Source organism: Physeter macrocephalus, chromosome 7 (genome assembly GCF_002837175.3).
Source record: "Physeter macrocephalus isolate SW-GA chromosome 7, ASM283717v5, whole genome shotgun sequence".
NCBI lineage: Eukaryota > Metazoa > Chordata > Mammalia > Artiodactyla > Physeteridae > Physeter > Physeter macrocephalus.
In genome coordinates, this window is record NC_041220.1 from 144,787,097 (window position 1) to 144,810,765 (window position 23,669).

At 54.7% G+C, this 23,669-nt stretch overlaps 1 protein-coding gene across 3 annotated transcripts in view; it reads left to right on the forward strand.

The window, feature by feature from the left end:
• The first annotated feature begins 5,250 nt into the window (after nt 1-5,250).
• The window catches only part of LETM1 (leucine zipper and EF-hand containing transmembrane protein 1), a 35,329-nt gene continuing 16,910 nt past the window's right edge, over nt 5,251-23,669 (forward strand). Inside the window, exons 1-6 of one of the 3 annotated variants that reach the window (XM_028492446.2) lie at nt 5,251-5,515; nt 9,429-9,489; nt 15,249-15,660; nt 19,665-19,808; nt 20,482-20,619; nt 21,281-21,484. In XM_028492446.2, coding sequence (XP_028348247.1) covers nt 5,437-5,515; nt 9,429-9,489; nt 15,249-15,660; nt 19,665-19,808; nt 20,482-20,619; nt 21,281-21,484 — 1,038 coding nt within the window. In that variant the 5' untranslated portion in view covers nt 5,251-5,436. The remainder of the gene's footprint in view (nt 5,516-9,428; nt 9,490-15,248; nt 15,661-19,664; nt 19,809-20,481; nt 20,620-21,280; nt 21,485-23,669) is intronic. The other 2 variants (XM_024119394.3, XM_024119392.3) reach the window with 2 other exon arrangements.

Sequence of the window (23,669 nt, forward strand, 5' to 3'; positions counted from 1 at the left end):
GAGAGATATTAAACTAATTAAGCTTAATTGGCATGTTAAATTACAGGGAAGCATTATCAAATAAGTGATAATAAAACTTCTAAAGTTATATTGCGGGACTTCCCTGGTGGTGCAGTGGTTAAGAATCCACCTTCCAATGGAGGGGATGTGGGTTTGATCCCTGGTCAAGGAACTAGATCCCATATGCATGCCACAACTAAGGAGCCCGCCTGCTGCAACTAAGACCCAGCGCAACCAAAAAATAACCACCACCACAACAAATACTACTTAAGTTATATTGCATATATGAATGCTATTAATATGTGTTCTAAAAATTAAATTTCTAAAATCTGATTTAAAAAAAAAGAACATCCAAAACAAGCTTGAAGAAGAACAAGCTGCAGGTCTGACAGCACATTTCAAGCCAAGTTATAAGCTACAGTAATTAAAACCACTTGGTATTGGCTCAAGTATCAAAAAGCCACAGAATAGAGTCCCATGCACACGTGGCCACCTGATTTATAACAAAAGTGCAAGTGTAATTCAGTGGGACAGATTAGTTATTTGCTTCTGTAACAAATTCTTGTAAACTTAGTGGCTTAAAACCACCCAAATTTATCATCGTAAAGTTCTGTAGGTCAGAAATCCGCTAAAATCAAGGTGTCATCAGGGCTGCATTCCTTTCTGGAGGGTCTAGGAGAGAATTCACTTCCTTGCCTTTTGCAGCTTCTAGAGGCTGCTTGCGTTCCTTGGCTCAAGGCCCCTTCTCCATCTCCAAAGCTGGCAACGGCTGCTTGAGTCCCCTGATACCGCGTCACTCTGACCTCCTCCTGGTGGTCAGACCCCCCTCCGCCCCTCACTTCTTCCTCCCTCTTTTCCCTTCCTAAGGATGCTCATGGTTACATTGGGCCCAGCTGGATAATCCAGAGCAAACTGCATCTGAAGATCCTTCATATAATCCCTTTTTCTGCAAAATCCCTTTTTCTGTGTAAAGTTGCATAATCACAAATTCCAGAATTAGGATGGAATGTGGACATCTTTGAGGACCATTATTCTGCCTACAGAAGGGGAAGGAAGATGGTCTTTTCAATAAACGGTGCCGGATCCATTCTGTAACCATAGGGGAAAAATAATCCTTGATCCCTGCCTCACAACACACAAAACAAACACCATTCCAAATTACCATAAGCCTAAATGTGAAAGAGAGAACAATTAAGTTTCTAGAATAAAACATGAAAATATCTTCAGGACCTTGGGGTAACAAAGACTTCTTCAATCACAAAAAGCAATAATAAATAAATAAACCCCCAAACCAAAAAACAAAAAGCATTCACCAAAAAATATATTAAAGCATTAAAATCAAGAGTTTCTCTTCATCAAAAGACACCATTAGGAATTTCACAGGTAATTCCGAATGGGAGAAAATGCTTGAAATGCATATAATCTAAGGGTATACAAAGAACTCTTACAAGTCAAAAAGGAAAAGGCAGATGACCCAATGGAGACAGGGATAAGAAACTAGCCTTACACAGGCACGCCATGAAAGAGGAGGTCCAAATGTTCAAACGCATATGAAAAAGTGCCTCCAAATTCTTAGTCATGAAAGGAATGCAAGACGAAGCCACCCTAGGCCCCCACCCTCGGGAGTGATGACCATCACGGTAACCACAGTGCCAGGGTCTGCGGGGATGTGGCCGAGCACTGGTCCCGCTCTGCGGGTGGCCGGGTAAGCTGGTAGGAACACCCTGGAAACCACCTGTCCGTACTTACTAACGTTGAACTTCAGCACACCCTCTGACCAGCAGTTCTACTATCAAAGGCATACGTGTGTGCAGCAAAGCCACGTGTGAGAATGTCACTGGCAACGTTAGTCAGAATGGCCAAAAACGGAGGGTCCGTCAACCACAGCACTGATCAAACTGTGGTAGAGTCATACAGTGGGACATTGCATAGCAAAGACGAACAGCAAACTAACGTTACCCACAGCGCTGAAGAATTTCAAAGACATAATGCTAAGTGAAAGCAGCCAGATTAAAAGAAAAGTACACGCTATTTGATTCCATTTATATAGCGTGAAAGAACAGGCAGAAGTGATTTTCGAGGTGGAAGTCGCAGTAGAGTTTATCTCTGAGAAGGGGGGTACGTCGGGGGGGGTATGGGGAGGCTGCTGGAGGGCTGGCAGCCCTCTGTTCTGATTGGAGTGAGGGTGGCATGGGTGTGTGTACAGTGGAAAAACGCTTCAGACTGTACACCTGGGACGTGGCCACTTAGCTACACACACATTGAAGTAACATTAATTTTAATATTAAAACTTTTAAAGGTTTGCAAAAAGATTTTTCAGTAAACCCAGGGTTCCACTATGAAGAGGCAAGGAGAGGGTGGGTGTTGCTGTGAGGAATCAGTAGGCGCAACCTCGGTCCATGGACCCCCATCCTTGGGTTCTCAAGACTCCAATGCACGTCCCTCCCATATCCAGCCCACAGCCACCATCTTGCTTGATGGCGCTCCATGCACGAACGTGGCTGAGGTTGCTGGGGGAAGGCATGCCTCTCCCCGTGGTGCTCAAAGGCACCTGGCCCCTCTCCTCAAGGACCCTGCCCTCCAGCCTCACCTCAGGCTCTTCTACCGGGCTCACACCCTACCCCTTGCCTCGGCCCACAGGTTCAAGCCATGCCCACCACCCCTGTTGTAAGCATCCCTCTCTGGCCAGCTCACTTGCTCTGGTACCCAACTCCAAACTCCCTTCAGGCCCAGCAGGCCCCACAGGCCGATAATCCTGCCACCTCCCACTGTCCCAAGCCGCCTCCACCTTCTCCCCCCTCCCCTCCTCCCCAGTTTGAGCTTCCTGATCAAGCCTTATATAAGCCACTCTATGGCACACACACCTTGACCCCACTGTCCCTTTCTTCCTTCATCACACCTCTGGGCCAAACCCCAACATGGTCCAATCCAGTTCTGCTTGCCCTGCACCTAGGCGTGGCTGGGACAGCACACAGCCCTGCCCAGGCCTCCTCTGGTACCCTGACCCCTAACCTGATTCCCTAAACTGATCTATAATCTGAACTCCCTAATCGGGTCCCTACTTTCATCCCTAACCTTACGTGATCTCTAACCTGACTCCTTAACCTGATTCCTAACCTGATTCTCTAACCTCCCTAACTGGGGCATTTGTGCTGCCTGGACATCCCACCTTGTTTCTCTCGACTCTGTCACTTGTGTAAATGCGCAGCGACTATAGAAGTTTATGTACAGTATGTGGGGAGCACAGGGAAGAGGAAAAGGGAGCCCCCCAAAAAGAGAGGGAAAAAAAGGCAGAAAGAGTTCATAATTTTAAAACAAACTCGCTGCACCATGATTCTGCGTTCTTGTACTGCGTTCTTCTTGCATGAAGGGACGAAGGGCAGGAAGGCAGCCTTTCATCGGGCTTTAAGGGTGTGCGTGGCAAGCCAGCAGGATGCCAGATTTCTACTCGTTTCTTTATACTTATTTTTATAGACCTGAATGGCTACAGCGAGCATATGTTCTTCTGATAACCAGGAAACCCAATAAAGTTATTGATTGTTGAGAAATGAATTTCTCTAAAACTCCACCCTGCCCAGGTTGCCCAGAAGCCCCAGACACAGCACCCTCACCGCTCTACGAAGACCCGATTTTTGGTTTCTCCTTCCCACCCCACCTGGCTGGGCCAGGGGTGAGTCACCCAAGGGCAGTGAGCAATGTTGCTATTCAAAGTCCTGCAAACAGACGGACACTCATGCCCATTGGTCGGTCACTGCCTACTGCTCTGCCCTGTCTCGAGCCAGCTGGAACCCTGAAGTATTATCAGGGACCAGCTTTGATCCTCGGGCCCCCTGTAGGGCCTCCCTCTCTGCCCCTCGACAGCTCTGGGACAGGGCCCTCAGGAGCTCAGGGCTAATGTCAGTTACTAGTACTAAGACCAGCATACTCCTACATTTGGGGCATTAAAAGTCCGGTCCTGTCCAACCCTGAGCGCCTGTTGGCCCTGGCTCAGGCCTAGCCCAAGGACTGTCCTTCCTTGTGACCACCCCCCCCCTTGCCCTCCCTCTCCCGAGGCACGGGTAGGAGCCTGGCTTTATCGTTTATTGGCAGTGGGGGGCCTGGGTTTCAGGCATCTGTGAGCTTAGACTAGCCCCGCATCCTAAGTCTATAGCGCTCACTGCCCAAGGCCAACACAGGCACTTCATGTCACCTTTAAAGTGCCCTGCACTGACTGGCGCCACCTGAGGCGGGGACTCGAGGCCTATCCCGGTCCGGCACCTGGCAGTTCTGGCTCAGGGAGGTTCAGGAAAACCACCGCAGGCAGGCTACTTCCTCCAGACGGTGAGGGCTGAGTGCTGCGGGAGCCTCCTAGGGAGACTGCCATCCAAGCAGCCCCTGAAGACGGGCGCCTGCTGCGATCAGGAGTTCCGCACTCCTGCACCGCACAACACAGATGCGCGCTGAGTGTGCACCGCAGGACCTCGCCAAGCAGTGCCCTGGGGTCACATCCGCGAACAAGACAGACAGGCAGAGGGCGTGAGAAGGACTGCAAAGAACTTCCAGGCGGAGCAGGGCCTGAGAGCGGCAAAGGCCGGGGGCTGGGAACTCCCGGGGAAGGACTGAGTTGCAGGCCGGTGGGCGTGACCTGCTGGGGAGGCGACCACGGGGCCCCAGGAGCCGCCGAGCCCCACATTCCCCCAGCCTGCTTTCCCTGCGTCACCTCATCGACCCTCCACGACCAACTGACCGCATTTAGGGAAGGGGAAGGTGGGGCCCAAAGATCACGGCTGCCGGGTCTTTCCCGCCCAGGAGCAGACGCTCGAGCGGTCAGCGGCACTGGGGGCGCCGCCCGGAAGCCGGGGCCCTCGGTGTTGCGAGCAGCGGCCCGGGACGGGGCGGAGGCCGACCGGGGGCTCGGCCAGAGAGGCCCGGCCGCCGACGCCCCTCAGCCCCCGGCGGGGACGGTCCCCAAACGTCCCGGAGGTATCTGCCGCCAGTCGGTGCGGGGCTCGGTCCCGCCGCACGCCAAGCCTCACGCAGCCGCCGCCGCCCGGACACAGAAGGGCCCAACACGCATGCGCCGCCGGCTGCCCGAGTCCCTGCGGCCGGCACGCGGGGCCGAGCGTTGAGCCGCGACCCAGAATGCAGCGCGCTTCAGGGGCAGCCGCCCGGGGCACGCCGGGACGGGCAGTCCGCGGCGGCGCGGGCCCGCCCCTCACCTGGCCGGCGCCGGGCGACCTAAGGGTCCAATGGGAGCGGCGGCCAGGCCGCCCCGCCCCGCACCACCGGACGTCGGCGCCGGGACATGGCCGCCGCCGGTTCCGGGTCCTTGAGCTGAGCGCCTGCCGCCTGCAGCCAACTGCCGTTCTTATCCTTCCGCGGGCGGGCGGAGGCGCCGCGGCCGCCGCGTGCGAGGAGCAGCAGCCTCAGAAGGCCGGCGGCCGCCGCGCAGGGCACATGGCGTCCATTTTACTGAGGAGTTGCCGCGGCCGGGGGCCCGCCCGCCTCCCGCCGCCCCGCGCCGCCGCTCCGAGGGGTAAGCGGCCGGCGCTCGGCCGACGACGCGGGGCCGGGGCCGGGGCCGTGTTGGGAGGACCGGGGAGGGCCTCGGGGCCGGCCCCCCGCCACCCCCAGGTCCGGGCGACTCCCCGCTGGGTGGATCGCGGCACTCGGACCCAGCCCGGAGCCGGGGTCACGCCGGAAGGGGCCTTGCGCGGCCTTGCCCGTCCGCCCCGCCCTGGCCGGCCGGTCGCCGGGGGTGGGGAGCGCCCGGGCCGTGGGTGCCCGCGGGGACCGCGTGTGACTCATTCGCGCCGTGACCTTAGTCGCCCTGCCGCCGGTCGCTGCTTTGGGAGCGGGGTTGGGAAAGTTGAAGGGAGCGCGCTGACAGCCAGCCCTGGGACGGTGTCGGCGCTCCTCTCGTGGTTAAGCCCTGTGGACCTGGCGCCCACTCGCGAGGACACTTTTGCCCTCGGGCCACGTTCGGGGCTCTAGAGATGGCGGGGGCACGGCGGGGTCTGGCACACACTGGCGAGCAGGCCCTGCCGGCTTGCAGGATGGACGTCCCTGGGACCGATACCTTTATGGTATTACGGGCGTCGTGCAGGGTCCCCAGGGCTTTTCGCGTGGCCTCAGGCAGGTCCCGCTGTATCTGGAGCCTCAGTGACCCTAGCTGTGACACGGAGATCACACATAACGCGGGGCTTTTAGGGGCCCGCATGTAGGGTGCCTGCAGTGACCCTCACTCCATGTCTCTTTTTACGTTAACCTTTCTGAGTTTGTGGCTTGTTATTTGTCCTATGAGATTGAGATTGTCAAGTAAAATGTGTATTTCAAGGCGTTCACAGTTTGTAAAAGCACCCTGGAAAATACGGTTCTTGTCATTTTTTAACAATAATGGTTGATCAGCTGCTTAGACCTTTGGAGCCAGGAGAAGGGCATGAAACACCAAGCACTCCTGTATGAACGATAGTCTGGGTGCCCAGTCCAGCTTTTAGTCCTTCCCTCTGCTGTCAGGGCTCTCTAAATCTCTTGCCTCTTGAGTATGGTGATAAAAATACTTTGGCCACACACGTTTCTCTTTTTCTGATATATATTTTTTAAATTTTTATTTTATTTATTTTTGGCTGCATTGGGTTTTCGTTGCTGCGCGAACTTTCTCTAGTTGCAGCTAGCGGGGGCTACTCTTTGTTGCTGTGCGCAGGCTTCTCACTGCGGTGGCTTCTCTTGTTGCGGAGCACGGGCTCTAGGCGCGCGGGCTTCAGTAGTTGTGGCACGTGGGCTCTAGAGCGCAGGCTCAGTAGTTGTGGCACACGGGCTTGGTTGCTCCGCGGCATGTGGGATCTTCCCGGACCAGGGCTCGAACCCATGTCCTCTGCATTGGCGGGCGGATTCTTAACCACTGAGCCACCAGGGAGGTCCCGCCACACAGGTTTCTGTAGCATGTTTACAGTTTAAAAATCAGCTGAATTTGTTTTGTGGTTGTATCATTCCAGGAACACAGGTGTGTCCCGTAGTTAGCACTGTCCTTTATTCAGACACTAAGGGGCTGAGTGTTGGTCAGACGGCTGATTTGCTGTAGGACCTACAGGGCATCCAGAGCCTGCAAGACCCAGGGCTGGACCATGGGGAGCCAGTCCCTGAACCCTTGGAAATGATGCTCCCAGCTGGGTGTGGCAGCCCTTTTCTGGAGAACATTTCCCCCATTATTGACATCTTACATCAATTTGGGTCATTGTCATAATCAGTAAACCAATGTTAATACATTGTTATTAACCGAGGTCCACAGTGTATTCAGATTTCCCTTATTCTGCACATACTTTACTCTGATGTCCTTTTTTTGTCCCAAGACCCCATCCAGGACACCCCATTACATTTAGTCACCATTTCTTTTTGGTCTCTTGGCTGTGACAGTTTCTCAGACTCTCCTTGACAGTTTTGAGGAAGACTGGTCAGATATACTGTAGGATGCCCATCTATTGGGATTTGTCTGATGTTTCTGTCATGGTTAGACCGGGGTTAAGGGTTTGGGGGAGGAAGACCCCAGAGGTGAAGTGTGTCCTTCTCATCACATCTGTCAAGGGTGCCTGCAGGTGTAAGACCATGGCTGTGCTGACCTCGATCACTGGGCTAAGGTGGTGTCTTCTCCAGAGTTACTTCCTGCCCTTCGCACACTGTGCTCTTCGGGAGGAAGTTGCTATGTGTGGCACGGACTTGGGAGTGGGCTGGGACTTGTAGAGGTGGGCTGACCAGATTTGCCAAGGACTGGGTGTGAGAGCAGAGGGCCTGGCCTCTGGCCATTATTGAAAACAAGGGAGCACTGGGGAGGAGCAGGCTGGGGGAGCCGGGAGTTCTTGGAGCTGTTGAGTGCGAGGTGCCCATCGGACTTCTGGGTCTCGTGTATCCACAGGTGTTCAGGTACGGAGTGCCTGGGGAGGATCTGGAGATGGGGCGGGGAGGGTCCTGCCTGGGGCAGCTTAGGGAGGAGAACCCAGAGAGCCTGGTGTCCTGGAAGCCGGGTTAAGAAAGGTACGGGATAGGAAGAAATAAGTTTGGTCTCTTTTGCCCCATCCTGGCTTCCTGGCAGAGCTCCTAAATCCCTAGGAATTTCTTGAATGATAAGAATTATCTTTTGTTATTCATAACGAGTCCCTTTCCCACACCCCAGAATTTATGCTAATGAGGTAGCTGTGATTAGAGGGTTGGACCTTCCAGACCCACACCCAAACTCCAGGGAGGGGAGAGGGTCTGGAGATGGAGTTCAGTTGCCAGTGGCCAAGGATGTAATCAATCATGCCTAGGCAGTGAAGATAGGAACTCTTGAACAGGGAGGCTTGGGGAGCTTTTGGGTTGGTGGCACATGCCAGTCAATGGGGACAGAAGCTCCTGTGCCCAACAACTCTCCCAGACCTTGCACTATATACTTTTCCATCTGGCGGTTCATCTGTGTCCTTTATGATAAACTGCAGTAGTGAATAGAGTACTTCCCTGAGTTCTGTGGGCCATTTTCGCAAATTATCAAAACTGAGAGCGTCATGGATACCCCGAATTTGTAGTTGGCAGGAGTGTGGGTAGCCTGGGGACCCCACTTGCAACTGGCATTTGAAGTGGGGGCCGTCTTGTGGGCCCAGGACTAACTCTGGGGAGTTAGGGTAGCAGTGAGTTGTAGGTGACCCAGCTGGGGTCAGAGTTCAGGGTGGTTGTCGGGAAAGAGACACAGAAGGGCCTCGGGAGAAGGGGGTGGCACACCCACCACCTTCTGTGCCGGGGCGGGGGGCGGGCAGAGCCTGGAGCCCACCCCCGGGTTTGCTCTGCAGGCCTTCAGAGTGGAAGGGCATGGGAAGGGGCCGGCAGGGCGGCGTGCGGGGGCAGGCAGGCCAGGGGGCTCTGGGCTCTGCGGCAGCTGGTCTGCTTGCCGCGGGGCCCGTTTCTGAGTTAGGGTCTCGAGGTGGGGGGCTTCTGTTGGGGGAACAAGGAAGGTGGATCTGCCTCAGCTGGAGGAAGGGCTTGAGAACTAGCGTTAGAGAAAGCATCAAAAGCGCCTGAAAATCCTGAAAACGTGCCGTGCACTCCTCAGTACTGTTTATCCAAGAACTGGTCCACTCTTGGCTTCGGTCGTCCTGGCAGCTCTCACGGCCCCCACCGCTCGTGTGGGCAGGACATTTGGACGGGGCCCTGGCCTGCTCCGTGTGCTGGGGGTCACGTGTGCCCTGCGTCTGCCCGCCAGAGGCAGCCAGGGCTGGTGGGTGGTCCCAGCTGGGGAGGCCGGAAGGGCCGCCAGGGCCGGGGCCCCCCGGTGGGGTGCGTGGGCCCAGGGACGGGCTGCAAGACACCGCGTTCCAGCTGGGGCAGAGCCCTCGCTCAGCTTCCGGAGACTTCGCCTACAAGAGATGGTGCCAGTGTGAAGCTCCTGGTTTGAGGCTGACTGTGTTCTTTCTGTCTCATTGCAGGTCGTGCGGGGGGTCGTGCCTGTCTCAGCTGTGCCAGCGCCACGGGGCTGACGAGCTGCGTGTAAGTGGATAAGCGCCTCCCTCTGCCCGTTTGAAGGTGGGGGCTTGAGCGCGCTCAAGGGACGGGCGACTCTCCGTTTGGGGAGGTGGCGTAGCCTGCGTTCCTGCGCTTTGTTCTCTTAAACCTGTATCTTTTCGCGTAACCACATACATTAGTGAACATTTGGAAAATAAACGCTCGTAATCCCAGTACCCGTTACAGAAATTTTTAGCCTTTTGGTGTATTTTATTCTGGTCTTTTTCCCTTACGTATCTGTTTTTTGAAACATGCAGTGGTAACCACAGTCTGCATACAGTATTGAGTCTTTTCCACACTCACACAGCTGCCATTTCCAGTGGCTTTTCGTGTGAACACACAGACAAACCCTCCCTTGCACTGCACTCAGTCCTTCAGAGAAGACCATGTGGATCGATCGCTGGCCACGGGGCTTGCCCTGCTGGTCCTGGGGACATATCTGGAGTGTGGTGGGAGGCCTGTGGTACTGCTGAGAGGCTGGAGGGCTTCCTGGAGGGAGTAGCACCCACACTCCCCTGTCCACTGTCACCCATGGACTTGAGCTTCCCGCAGGGCTGCTATACTCTCCTCGCCAGCCATCATCCCTGCCCACACCCCTGAGCTTCGTCTCCTGACGCCCTCACCTGTGTGGTGGGGCACCCAGACCGCTGTCGGCACCGGGTCCATGTCCACCTGCCCCGGGTGCCTGGAGTGGAGCTCGTGCCTCTCGACACGCCCGATCCTTCCTGTGTGAGAGTGTTGGACCCTTATGACCCCTTGTCCATAGAGCTGCGGGCTCTTCGGATTTTCTTATTCATTTGAGATCGTTGATTTGTTGCCTCATCTTGGCTATGAAACTTTTCTGGAGGATGCTACCTGGGACAGATTTAATTCCCTAAAACAAACAGTACACAAGCTGTACATGAAAACTTGATTGCTGTTAAAGCGAAAGTGTGTGTAAGCGTATTTCCAGTTTTCTGGCTCTTGTACAGTCCTAAAACGAGTAGCCGGGCCCAGCCTTTCCACCCGTGAGCAGGTGTCTTCGTGAAGGGGAATGGGCGCGTGGGCAGTGTTTGGCGGGGACACGACAAAGTATTTTCAAAAGCCCCTCCCAGCAGCAGCCTCTGCAGGCCCCCACCTGCTGCCAGAGTGCTCCCAGCCAGCTCTGGGCTTTGCTTTCAATTAGGTTCCTCTTCTGATAGTCACCAGGCTTTGTCGCCACGACACCTCTTTTTGTGATGTGGAGGCACTAACGTATGAGTGTAGAACAGCTTTACTCTTGCTGAAGCGTGCTCTTCTGGATTGCAGAGTTCTAAGTGAACTCTGTAATCGGCGGCTGGCGTTTCAGGGGCTTGGGGCCCAGTGGGTGGCTGGAAACGGGTGACCAGTGACCCGGGGGTGCGGTCATGGTTGCCGTGAGGGGTGTGGTCCCGCAGGGTCGGCTGTCAGGGTTTTTCAGGAGAAGCTGGAAGTCTGGGTCTTGGTGTGAAGTCTCTGGTTTTAAAGTAGTAAGCGCTGAGGCAGGTTAGTTCTGCCGTGTGGCCTGGCTCTTCAGGTGGTGGGGCGGCGCCACGCGGGGGTCAGTGACCCCGGCGCTTGTGGGGCTGGCGTGCCTGCCTCTCCTGCAGGGGACAGTCTGCACCTGTCACTTGCCGGGGGCCAGGCCTCCCCTGCCTCCTTTCTCTACAGTGCTTCTAGACGAACTTTTGAATTATTTCCATTCTAGAATGGTCTTTTGGGGATTGTAACTGGAATGTCGTTAAACCCATAACCTCATTTGGGAATATTAACTTTTAAAATCACATGTGGTCTCTCCACCTGTAAGTTGTTTTCCCTCTTTCGGAAAAGGGTCTGTCGTGTTCCTTATGTAGGCCACGCGCACGGCCTTTAAGACAGTTCCCAGATGCACCGTACTTGGTGGGGTTGAAGGGGCTCGCTCTTCATTATCTTTTCTAAGTGATTGTTGGCAGCGTGGAAGTTCCTGATTGGGGTACAGTTTCTTGTGCCTGGCCACTTCACACAGCTCTGTGGATTGTTGTAGCTCGCAAGGCAGCACAGTTTTAGTTAATTGGCTGCCTAGTGCACAGTAGTGATTTTTTGTCTCTTCCTTCCCAGTGCGTTTGCTTCAGTTTTTCAGTTTTTTTTCATCTCAGTAGCCAGCTCTGTTATCAGAGAGCTGTAGTCATTCACACATTATCACGACAGCAAAAAACAGAGACTCTAGTGTTTTCTAAGTTCACAGTGTTTAGGAAGTTAAACACTTTGTTTAGAAAGTGAAACAGTGAGAACTGTAAAGCTGTTGTCCTGAACTCACACACTTCAGATTAGGAATTATAGACGAGAGTTGAAGTCTTATGTCAGTCTCAGCATCCAGGAAATTTTATTTTTTATTTTGATCGCACAGTATAAGAAATCTTGAGTCACACAGATAAGTAGTTGTAAGTGGTACTCATCTGTATTAGTTTTTTTTTAACAGTCATTTTGCAATCTCAGGGGTTTTTTAATATATAAATTTATTTATTTAAGTTTTGGCTGTGTTGGGTCTTTGTTGCTGCACTGGGGCTTTCTCTAGTTGCGGCAAGCAGGGGCTACTTTTGCAGCGCACGGGCTTCTCATTGTAGTGGCTTCTCTTGTGGAGCACGGGCTCTAGGCGCGCGGGCTTCAGTAGTTGTGGTGTGCGGGCTTTAGTAGTTGTGGCGCGCGGGCTCAGTGGTTGTGGCTCACGGGCCCTAGAGCGCAGGCTCAGTAGTTGTGGTGCGTGGGCTTCAGTAGTTGCGGCATGCAGGCTCGGTAGTTGTGGCTCGCGGGCTCTAGAACGCAGGCTCAGTGGTTGTGGCGCACGGGCTTAGTTGCCCCGCGGCATGTGGGATCCTCCCGGACCAGGGATCGAACCCCTGTCCCCTGCACCGGCAGGCAGACTCTCAACCACTGCGCCACCAGGGAAGCCCTGCAATCTCAGTCTTAATTGAAACGGTCCAGACCCCTGAAGGGTGAGTGGGGGAGAGTTTCTGATGCAAGATAACATCATGGACATTGTCTAGCTGCTCTCACCTCCCTTATCATAGAAACAAAGGCAGAGAGGAAGCACCCACAACTTGAATGAGCCGTCAGACCGTAAAACAGCAGGTGGTTCTGAGACCCCCGCAAGCCCCGAACCCCATTCAGTGGGAAAACCTGAGCTGATGAGCTGCTTCTGTTTTTAAGTCTCCCTTAGCGGGAGCGCGTGTAAGATTCGTTGCGGACACACTGAGCTGCTGGTGACGGGTGCTTCCCTCACATGGATGTCCTATGGCCCCGAGGGCTCCAGGTCCCAGCTGAGGGGCATGTTGTCCTGCAGGCGATCGTGGGGTCCTCTTGTCTCTGGGCACCTGCACTTCTGGAGCACCCTCTGGGTCACAGTGCCTGTCGCTCCATCCCGCCTTCCCTTTCCTGTTGGCCCTGAGGAGCTGGGGGGCACGCGGAGGGTTGGCGTCCTCCCTGGCCCAGCCTCGGGCTGCTGTCCCCCTGGGAAAGGGATGTTCCCACGTGTTGGCAGGTGAGGGGAGCAGGCACTTCCGGGATGCTGACGCCTGGGCTCTGGTGGGTCAGGGCAGAGCAGGAGCTGCTTTCTCAAAGACGCCGTCTGTCCCAGCTCCCCGAGGAAAGGCAGCAGTGCCCACGTTAGTTTTGTTTTGATGGAAATTTTTTAATAATTATGCAATTTTGTGCTTTTGGAATATAGCTAAATCTCTCTGGCTAGATTGTTAATAACCTCTCGAACATGCGTGAAGACAGCCAGATTTCGGGGCCCTGATGGCCCTCACTGGATGTGCCCCATGTTTCTCTGCTTGGTCTGTTTTCATGGGTCTCTGTCCTTGCCTCTTGGCTGCCCCTCATGCTGACATCATACCTCAAGGAAGCCACTCGCTTCCGTGGTAACTGGGTTGGAAAACTGGATAATTCAGCCTGATGAAGACAGGAGGCGTGGGCATGGTCATCTCCCGCTTTGAGAGGTGAGACTGGGCACAGAGGGTGACGGCTGAGCCAGCGGTGCCGCCATGCCCTGGGCAAGGCTGTTCCCCCGCCGCCAGGGCTCAGGACAGGGCGGGGCCGAGGGGCTCAGGACAGAAGCGAGGCCGGCGGGGGCCGTCTGCCAGCTGTCTCGGCCCACACAGGCCAGAGCCAGGGTGGGCCCATCCCTGCTTGTCCTTCCGTGTGCCCCGTGCCCACAGGGAGCAGCTACCAAGACATTCCCCCGCTTTCTCCCGGCCCTGACTGGCGGCTTCTCGGCTGCTGTAATGGGGCTTGCCGTGCCCCAGGCACCGTTCTGGGTACTTCCTGCGTGTTAGCCGCACACATCCGCTGGGGGTGCTCTTGAAGCAGAGAGGTCGCTTGTCCGAGGTTACGCAGCAGTCGGTGGTGGAGCTGGAGCTTGACCTGGGATGGTCTGCTCAGGGCTCGGGTCCTCGCTGCCGGCAGCAGGCCAGGTGCACAGGGGTGCCTGGGCAGGTGGGAAGAAGCTGGGGTGAGTCCGTGATAAACAGCCTCTCAAGGGAGTGGGCCTTTGGCACCCAGTAGTGGATTGGTGCGTGAGCAGGGGGAGGTTTCTGAAGGGACACGTGAGATGAGAAGATTGTGAAACACGGAAGGAGGATTGTGTGGGTAAATTGTTCCAGTGTTGGGTTGTAAATGGCCTTCCGTCACGTGTTGCCATTGGAAGGGGACCTCTTCGTCGTGCCCAGACCTTGGGCCGTGCCAGGTCTAGTGGGCACCGAGAGCTGGGGAGGGCCGGGTCCAGGCTCCAGAAACTCAGGCTGCAGCCAGTGGCCCTCCTCGAGTGGCTGTCCTGCAGGCAGACACCGAGGACACAGCTGCCTGGGGCCCGGAAGAGCAGACTGGCCTTCTCTGGCCGCCAGGGGTCTGGGCAGCCCTGTAGGCCTGATATGGTGCCGACGGAGAGGGCTCTGAGGTTCCCACTTCCAGAAGCCCCTGCAGCTTCCCGCTGTGGTGTGGAGGCGGCTCCCCCACTGGGCCTCCTGGAGCCCATGGTCCAGTGGGAGATGGCCCGCGTGTGAGGATTTGAGAGGGGTGGACCCCAGGGTAGCCCTGCAGGTCGGGGGGCCCAAGGAAGCCCAGGGCGGAGCCAGCACCTGTGGGGTGCCCAGGCAGGCATGGCTGCGGAGGCTCTGGGCCTGGGGTCCGCCGCTGCGCATGGGCAAGGAGGCCAGTGTGGGAGCCGAGTGAGCAGCGGGGAGGAGAGGGAGGCCTGGGCTTGGGCTGTGCTCGCCGGGTCTGTGTCCTTCCGCCCAGAGGCCTTTGGTCAGCTGATGCACAGATCCGGGTCACCGTTGGTTGGAGCACCCTCCCTGGTTTTCATGACTGACTTGCTCAGGAACCGCAGGTCTTTGTAGAAAGTCACCTGCCGGGGGAGAGGGCTGGCCTGGGAGACCCCCCCCCCACCCCCACCCCCAGAGGTTGGGTCTGTCTTGTCTGGAGGTCAAGCCTTTGCTGGTTGTTTGTGTCTGACCTGCTCCTTTGAGGCCATGGGGACTGGCCAGCCCCCACTGGCCTCTCTCATAAGACCTTTGCGAGCAGCTCCTTCACCTCCGACCGTGGGGACTGGCTTCCCTGAGTGTGTTTCTCCGGCGTCAGGAAGGGGCAGGGAGTCTGTTCTACACGCTGGGACGTTGGGTGTGAGGTTTTGATCCGGCTGTGGTCTGTGCTGCTGCCGGGAGGTCACAGCAAGGCCGGCCCCTCACCACTGGCTTCTTTTTTTCCTCTTCAAGGAAACTTGCGTTTGGCGGCTGCAGTCCCATCCAGCCCGTGTACCTTTCCTTGCGAGGCGATCCCCTCGGCCGCTGGACTCTGAGGCCCAAGCACACGTGCGTGCTGGTCGCAGGGCCGCGGCTCCTTCCCGTGCGCTGCTGGCACTCGTCGCCCCCGCTGGGCGATGACTCTGTGGTGGAGAAGTCCCTCCGGTCCCTAAAGGACAAGAACAAGAAGCTGGAAGAAGGAGGCCCCGTGTACAGCCCCCCCGCAGAGGCGGCCGTGAGAAAGCCCCTGGGGCAGCGGGTCCTGGATGAGCTGAAGCACTACTACCACGGCTTCCGCCTGCTCTGGATCGACACCACGATCGCCGCACGCATGCTCTGGCGCATCCTCCACGGCCACAGCCTGACCCGCCGAGAGCGCAGGCAGGTAATGGGCGTGCGCCCTGCTGGGGTCACCCGTCCGTTGCTCTAAGTGTCTAAAGTCACGACAAGAGATTGTCCCGCAATAGCTTAGTTCTCGCCTGAGTTGGCTGAATGTTTCTTTCAGACGCCCCAGGGTTCCTGATTTTCCGCTGGGACAGCGTGTGGCTGACGCAGCTCTGTAGAGGAGGTGTAGCCATAACCACGTTGGTGGGCTCCCCGGGGCTCTGTTCTCCGCCTGAAGCGTGCTCACGGCTCCTTTGGAGTTTGTGGGGGCTTTTTGTTTGTTTGTTTGTTTGCGGTACACGGGCCTCTCACTGTTGTGGCCTCTCCCGTTGCGGAGCACAGGCTCCGGACGCGCAGGCTCAGCGGCCGTGGCTCACGGGCCCAGCCGCTCCGCGGCATGTGGGATCCTCCCGGGCCGGGGCACGAACCCGCGTCCCCTGCATCGGCAGGCGGACTCTCAACCACTGCGCCACCAGGGAAGCCCTGTTTGTTTGTTTGTTTTTAAATAAACTTATTTATTTATTTTTGGCTGCGTTGGGTCTCCGCTGCTGCGAGTGGCTTTCTCTAGTTGCGGCAGGCGGGGGCTACTCTTCCTCGCGCTGCGCGGGCTTCTCATTGCGGTGGCTTCTCTTGTTGTGGAGCATGGGCTCTAGGCGTGTGGGCTTCAGTAGTTGTGGCTCGCAGGCTCAGTAGTTGTGGCTCACAGACTCTAGAGTGCAGGCTCAGTAGTTGTGGCACACGGGCTTAGTTGCTCCATGGCATTTGGGATCGTCCCAGACTGGGGCTCGAACTCATGTCCCCTGCATTGACAGGCGGATTCTTAACCACTGCGCCACCAGGGAAGTCCTCCTTTGGAGCTTTAATTGCTTGCTTAAGGTGTAGCATGTTGAAGCATTGACACCCTCACCATATAAGTGATTCTTTTAGAATGATTAAACTGCCAATCCATCCTTTTACGCCAAGTGCATTGTTGAAAGTTACCCCACAGTTTCTTTGAGTTGTCACAGATGAAGCTGTTGTTTCGTGACTTAGTTTCTGCCTTTGTTAAATTGCTCTCAGCAGATCCTTGATCCTTCATGCTGTCAAACCTTCTGTTCCCTTTCAGTCTGGGGACCCGGCCTAGCAGCAGTGACACCCCAGTAGCAATGAGCACCCCTGACTCCCAGCCCTTGGCGTCTAACCACCCCCATGAAGAGGAACCGGGGCTGTTTGGAAGCATAACTGATCAAGGGCTGGGACAGCAGTGGTACTAGAATAACCTGTGTCAGAAAATAAGAAAAGGCTGGAAAATAAACAATGGGGGCACTTCTGGGGATGGCCAGTGGGGAATAAAACGGGACTTTTTCCATTTCCCTCAGCAGTAGTATGTGGCTTCATATTTTTTATGGTATTGTGAATGGAATTTTTTCATTGTGGTAAAATACACAACCTAAAATTTACCCTTTTTAAGCATTCTAAGTATACAGGCTGTGGCATTAAGTACATTCACACTGTGGTAAAGTCGGTACCACCATCTGTCTCCAGAGCTCTTTTCATCTCTTGTCATCTTCCTAAGCTGAAACTGCACCTGTTAAATAACAGCTCCCCACCCCTTGCCCCCCAGCCCCCGGCATCCATCATCTACTTTCTGTCTCTCTTAATCTGAACCCTTCAGGGACCTCGTATCAGTGGAATCACACAGGATCTGTCCTTTGTGACTGGCTGGTTTCACTGAGCAGAACGTCCTCAAGGTTCACCTTCACCATAGCAGGTGTCAGAATTTCCTTCCTGTTTAAGGCGGAATGATATTCCGTTGTGTGTGTGGACCACAGTTTGTTTATCCATCATCCATCTATGGACACTTGGGTTGCTTCCACATTCTGTCTGTTGTAGGTAAATAGAATTTTTAAAATTTCATTTTTCATTTGTTTATTGCTTGTATGTAGAAATATAGTTGATTTTTATATATCGATCTTGTATCTTGCAGACTTACCAAACTCAGTTATTAGTTCTAGTATCTTTTTTGTAAATGCCATCAGACTTTTTATCAGGAACAGATTTTGGGTGTTGTCAGATGCATTTTTGCATGTATTTTTTTTTTTTACTATTTATTTTTAATTTTTTGGAAGTATAGTTGATTTACGATATTGTGTTAGTTTTAAGTGTACGGCAAAGTGATTCAATTATATATATATATTTTTCAGATTATTTTTCATGTTACAGGTTATTATAAGATATTGAATATAGTTTTCCGTGCTATACAGTAAATTCTTGTTTATTCGGTGTCTATTTAGGTGGTCGTATGGTTTTTTCTTTTTCTAGTTTTATTAACTAAATGGTTGATATTGTCAGATTAAATAAAAAAGCAAGACTGAACTCTGTGCACTCTACAAGGAACACATCTAAATGTAAAGACACAAATAGGCTAAAAGTAAAAGAATGGAGAAGGGTAAGTGGCTAACACTAGTCCAGGAAAGCCAATGTTAATATCAGACAAAGTCGATGCTAGAGCCAGGATTACCAGGGCAGAAGAGGTCACTCATGGTGACGAGAGGGTCAGGTTGCCAAGAGGACATGATATTCCTAGACATTTATCCACTGGTAACAGAAGCTGGACGCTGGCTCCATGCGTGGATAATTTACAGAAAAAGCAAATTTGTAGAAACAAATCAAATCCCTGTTTGCCTAGACCCCAGAGTGGAAATGGAGGTTAACTGCAGATGGACACAGTGGGACTTTTCGTCATGATGAAAATGTTCTAAAACTGGATTTTAGAGATGGTTTCAGTCTATAAATTTACCAAAATTTATTGAATTACATACTTACAATGAGTGAATGCTATGGTACGTAAATTAAACCTCGATAGAACTGCTAAAAATAATTTAATGGAGGAATGTCAAAAAACATAGGCACCAACTTGAAGGGTCATATCTGGGATCATTTGAGCATAAAAATATAAATGATAATTATAAACAAATGAAAAACATGGGACTCCTTGAGTCCATTTTGATAAATAGAAAAATGAAGGTGCAAAGCGAGGCTGATAAATGGGGAGATGGGCTTGAGTTAGGAAATTGCTGTTTTGTGACCGTCAGAGTAGAGGCTGGTTTGGGAGGAACCGTGATGAGTGTGTCTAGGGAGAGAGCTGGGTGTTTATTTGCACGCTCTCAGGGCGTTCCCTCACAAGTGGCGAGAACACTCTGTCCAGGTGATCGCAGTGACCACTGTCGCAGGGTCGGTGACGCCTGACCCCCGGCGAGGGCAACCGTCCTGGAAAGTGGTGCTCCAGCCAGAAATGAGGCCCTTAGTAGAAATGACGTCACTCCTCCAGAGACAGTCTCGTCAGTCACGGTGGAGACACAGCTGGTGACGCGGGGAGTGTAGTCGTGGCTGCTGCGCACCCCGGCAGTTCCGAGTGGACGGAGCATGTGCTGAGTAGGCACTGGTGCGGGGCCAGGTGGGCTGCTGGAGACCTGGCGGTGATTGTCCACTGTCCTCAGGGATTGTCGATTACTTCAAGTCGCAAATGTCTTTAATGTCTTCAGCAGTGGTTTGTTTACATCAGTGAGGCACTGGGATTTTTTTCCCTGATCGTTGCCGTGCAGCACAGTCTTAAATCTAACCGATTGTGTCAGGGAACACAAGAGAAGTGCCCCGCCAACACTAGGCCCTCCTTTCCGCAGAGTGTGCGGAGTGCGTGGCGTGGCCGCAGCCTTCCCTGGAGGTCCTCGCCGCTGCCAGCGTTGGCCAGTCCTCCGTCTGTCAGTCTTGTCCAGCTGTCTGCCAGGCCGGTGGGCACCTGGCAAACGCCCTGGGGGGCGGCTCACTGGCAGCATCCAGTGATGGGTGCCACTCCACGCAGGGAGGTAGCTTCCACCCAGCTTTTCGGAAGGCCGTCGCCTCGTGGTTTGGCCTCAGGGTGCCTCCGGAGCCCTGCCCGCTCCCTGCGGGGCGCGTGCTGTGGCTCCGCGGACGACTCTGCGAGCACTGCGCCCCAGTCACCCCGTGGCCCCTGCACCCCTCCAGTTCCTCCGGATCTGCGCCGACCTCTTCCGCCTGGTGCCCTTCCTGGTCTTCGTCGTGGTGCCCTTCATGGAGTTCCTGCTCCCTGTTGCCGTGAAGCTCTTCCCCAACATGCTACCGTCCACGTTCGAGACCCAGTCCATCAAGGTGACCGGCTCGTTTCAGCCCGCTTTGAGAGCAGTTACAAGGCTGCATTGTTTTATGACTGACATTTCAGATGTTAGATGTTTTAAAATTGTATGTTTTCTCCATAATTCAGTCGTGCTGTGCTATGATTATTTAATAGATGCTGGTTGCAGGTTTGCTTCTCTTTAAAATGTGTCTTAAATTCTAGCTTCTCTAGACCGGTGTTCCTTGAGCCACAGGTCGAGACCCATTCGTGGGAGACGAGACGGGTCTAGGGCAGGGTTGGCAGACTTACAGCCCACGGGCCATGCCAGCCCTGCCCGTGTGGTCAGTAAGGCCTTCTGGGGACATGCATGCCTGTCGTGTATGTATTGTCTGGTGGCCTTTGCGTTTCACATGGCTCAGCTCACAGGGCCTAAAAGCTTTACAGGCCAGCTCTTTATGGAGTTTGATGGCCCCTTCTCCGGCGGGGATGGGGGGAGGGTCACACAAATTTTTGAAAATTGTGAAATAGAAAGTTTCCGAACACAGAGCTCATGGGTGGAGGAAGCGCTGTTCAGGAGGCATCTGGCGGCGCTGGGTTGGGTGTACGTGCACTTCGTGCTGGGGCTCGAAGCAGCTGCTGCACCGGCGCCGTCCAGGAAGCCGTGCGGGGCGGGGGCCCAGGAGTGCAGTGCCCTCTCTGACTTTGCAGGAAGAGAGGCTGAAGAAGCAGCTGCGGGTCAAGTTGGAGCTGGCCAAGTTTCTTCAGGACACCATCGAGGAGATGGCCTTGAAGAACAAGGCGGCCAAGGGAAATGCCACCAAAGACTTCTCCGCGTTTTTCCAGAAGGTGCTGGGATGCATCGTCCCTTGAGGCCTTGCCCCGTTGGTCCCCAGTGCTGGTTAGCGCCTCGGGGCTGCCCGCCTTATCTGGGGAGCTTGCCTTGTCTCCTTTCTTCCCTCCTTTTTACTGTGCACGATGGGGGCGGGGCTCCTGGAGGTCAAGCCTGCTGTCCCGAGAACATGAACTTATGTTCACAAGCCCTGGCCTGGGTCTCCAGACTTTGCAGCAGCCCTGGGGGAGGTAGAGTTTGGCAGGAACCTGAGACCCCACAGTTGTGACCAGCAGGGGGCTGGGTTGGGAAGGAGGGGCAGACTGCCCCATAGCCACGTCCACAGTGCGGGAGGAAGGCGAGGCCGCCCGCCAGCCCAGCGTGGAGAGGCCCCGGCCTCATCCCCGCCAGCCGCCTCGGCTCCGCTGGCGTAGCAGACAAGGTCCAGGGACCGGATGCCGTCCCCTGCGCGGACGCCTCGCTCGCAGGAGCCCAGCCAGGCAGCGCTCAGGGCTTTGGGTCGCAGGGGCCACTTGCGGTAGGAGATGTGAGCAGAGCTGAGGGAGGGTGTGGGTGACCCCTTCTGCTTTGTTTCCTGACTTGAGGCGTGTGACCCGAGGCCATGGGGGTGCGGGGGACACAGCCCACCCGTGGTGACCCTTACCATGGCTCCCGCAGATCCGAGAGACGGGTGAGAGACCCAGCAACGAGGAAATCATGCGGTTTTCCAAACTGTTTGAGGACGAGCTGACCCTGGACAACCTCACGCGCCTGCAGCTGGTGGCGCTGTGCAAGCTGCTGGAGCTGCAGTCCATGGGCACCAACAACTTCCTGCGCTTCCAGCTCACCATGAGGCTGCGCTCCATCAAGGCCGACGACAAGGTGAGTGCCCGCGGGCCGCTCGGGGCTCATCTGTGTCTCCTGGGGTGAGGGCTGGGATCCCACGGTTTCCAGCCGCGGTGACGGCACACCTTCCCGTGGGGGGATGTAGTCGCTGAGCAGGTGGATTCTAAAGACAGCCTAATGTTTCATCATATGAACGTGTCCTAGTTTGTTAACCGTCACTTTAGCTAATCTGCTACCCTAAAGAACCCTCTAATAAATACCTATTAACGTGAATTTTGCCCCAGATCTTCGATAGGTCCTATAAAAATAGTGACCTAGAATTGCGGCTCCTGAGTAGCAAGGGCAGGAGGCCAAAAGCAAGTCCTGGCCCGTGACCAGATTGCTCCGGAGCTGTGCCGCCTGCCTGCCCCCGTGCAATGTGCACCCGAGTGTGTGTGTCTCAAGAAGTCACGAAGTGTCCCTCGTTCTCCCTAGTGACGCTTCTTGCCTTGAAGTCTGTGGCGTCTGGTCTTCTGATAGCTGAACCAGCTTGCCTCTGGGCTGATCTTCCCTCTTGTTACTTACAGGCTTCCTGAATCCTCTCTGCCTTGTGTTTGTTACTGTTTTACTCTGCTCTGACGGCCCTCTGTCTTATAGTTGGAGTATTTAGTCTGTCCTCTTTTCCTGTTTGTCCTATGTGTTCTATGTTCCACTTAATCTCCTTTCTTGCCTTCTTTTGGATTAATCAGATGTTTACTCTTCCATCCCCTCTCCATTAGCTTGTTCCTTATTTATTGTTTTAGCAGTTTCTCTAGAGTTTACAACGAGCTTCCCCGACACACAAGAGTCTACCGGGAGTGAGTGCTTTTCCTGCCACGCGCCACGCCCCAGCTGCACTCGCCGTCCCCCCGCCTCTGCGTTGCACGCGCTTCTGCTCCTGAGTTGATGTGTGTGCACCACGTATTTACCCTCCTGACCCCCTTCCTTCCTTCCTGCATTTCCACCCACACCGTTTCCTCCACTTGAGGAGTCTCCTCTGTTCCTGTTTGTATGGATTGGTCTGTATTAACCTTCCATTCTGCAGGGTATTGCTGGGTATAGGACTCCAGGCTTGCAGTTCTTTTTTCTACGTTTCAAGATGCCACCGAGCGCATGTCACCTGGCAGGCCTATTATTGTTCCTTTGAAGGTGTCCATCTTTCTCCAGCAGCATCTGAGATGTTTGGATTCTGTTACATCTTGTTTGGAGTTTAGCAGCTATACAGTAACGTCCCTAGGCGTGTCTGTGTCTGTGCTTATCCCATTTCCTGGTTGTGGTGCTTCCATCATTTCATTAATACCACCCCCCCACCCCGACATGCTTTATGTCCCCCTTAGACTGCTTACGGTCCCTGCATCACATATGCTCTTCCTGTATTTTACATCCTTTTGTACATTTGGTTTACTTATCCTCTCTTCCTGGTCTGGTCACTCTGAAACCCAGCCTCCAAGATTTCCGTCTGCAGGTAAAACTGTCTCTCTTGTTCTCCAGAAGCACGTCATCACTGCATTTTGTAAGGATGAGGAGGAGCTGTCTCTCTGCTCTGCTGGAGAATTTGCCATGCGGCTGCCCCTCCTCGGGAGAGGCAGCATGAAGGCAGGAGGCCTGGGTTGTGTCCTGGCCACTCACTAGCTTTGTGACCTTGAGCAAGTCACCTCACCTCAGTGCTTCAGATTCCTATGAGGTGGGGCGGTGGCCAGACCTCTGCTGTTAAGGTGGAGGGGGCATATTTTCCCGTGGACGTTAAGTGGTAAAAAACATACATAAGAAGATTCTGAAAAGTGGGGAGAAGCCCCTGGGACCCCAGGAATGACATAGGAGGTCTTTGTGCCTCATAGATCCAGCCATGGGGCTGAAGAAGCCAAAATCGCCAACAAGGACAGACTTTAGAATCCCATCCTATGGTCAGAGGAAAGGAACGGGGCCACCTAGCAGGACAGAAGACTTCAGAGAGTGACTGCTCTGCTCCAGCCAGATGCCACAGGAAACAGTGTCTCCCCACCCCGACCCTCCCTGGACCTGCCCGCCCCCCGCCCCCCCAACACACACACACAGTGGTGGTGGCGGTGGGGCTGGGACTGCCACCCTCAGGCTGTAGCAGCTGGGATGGTATCAGGGAAGGCCGTGAGGAGCTGGCTCATTCATCCCCGGCCCCCGCCCCCCCCCCCACCCGTGGTGTCAGTACAGACCAGCAGGGGGCCTG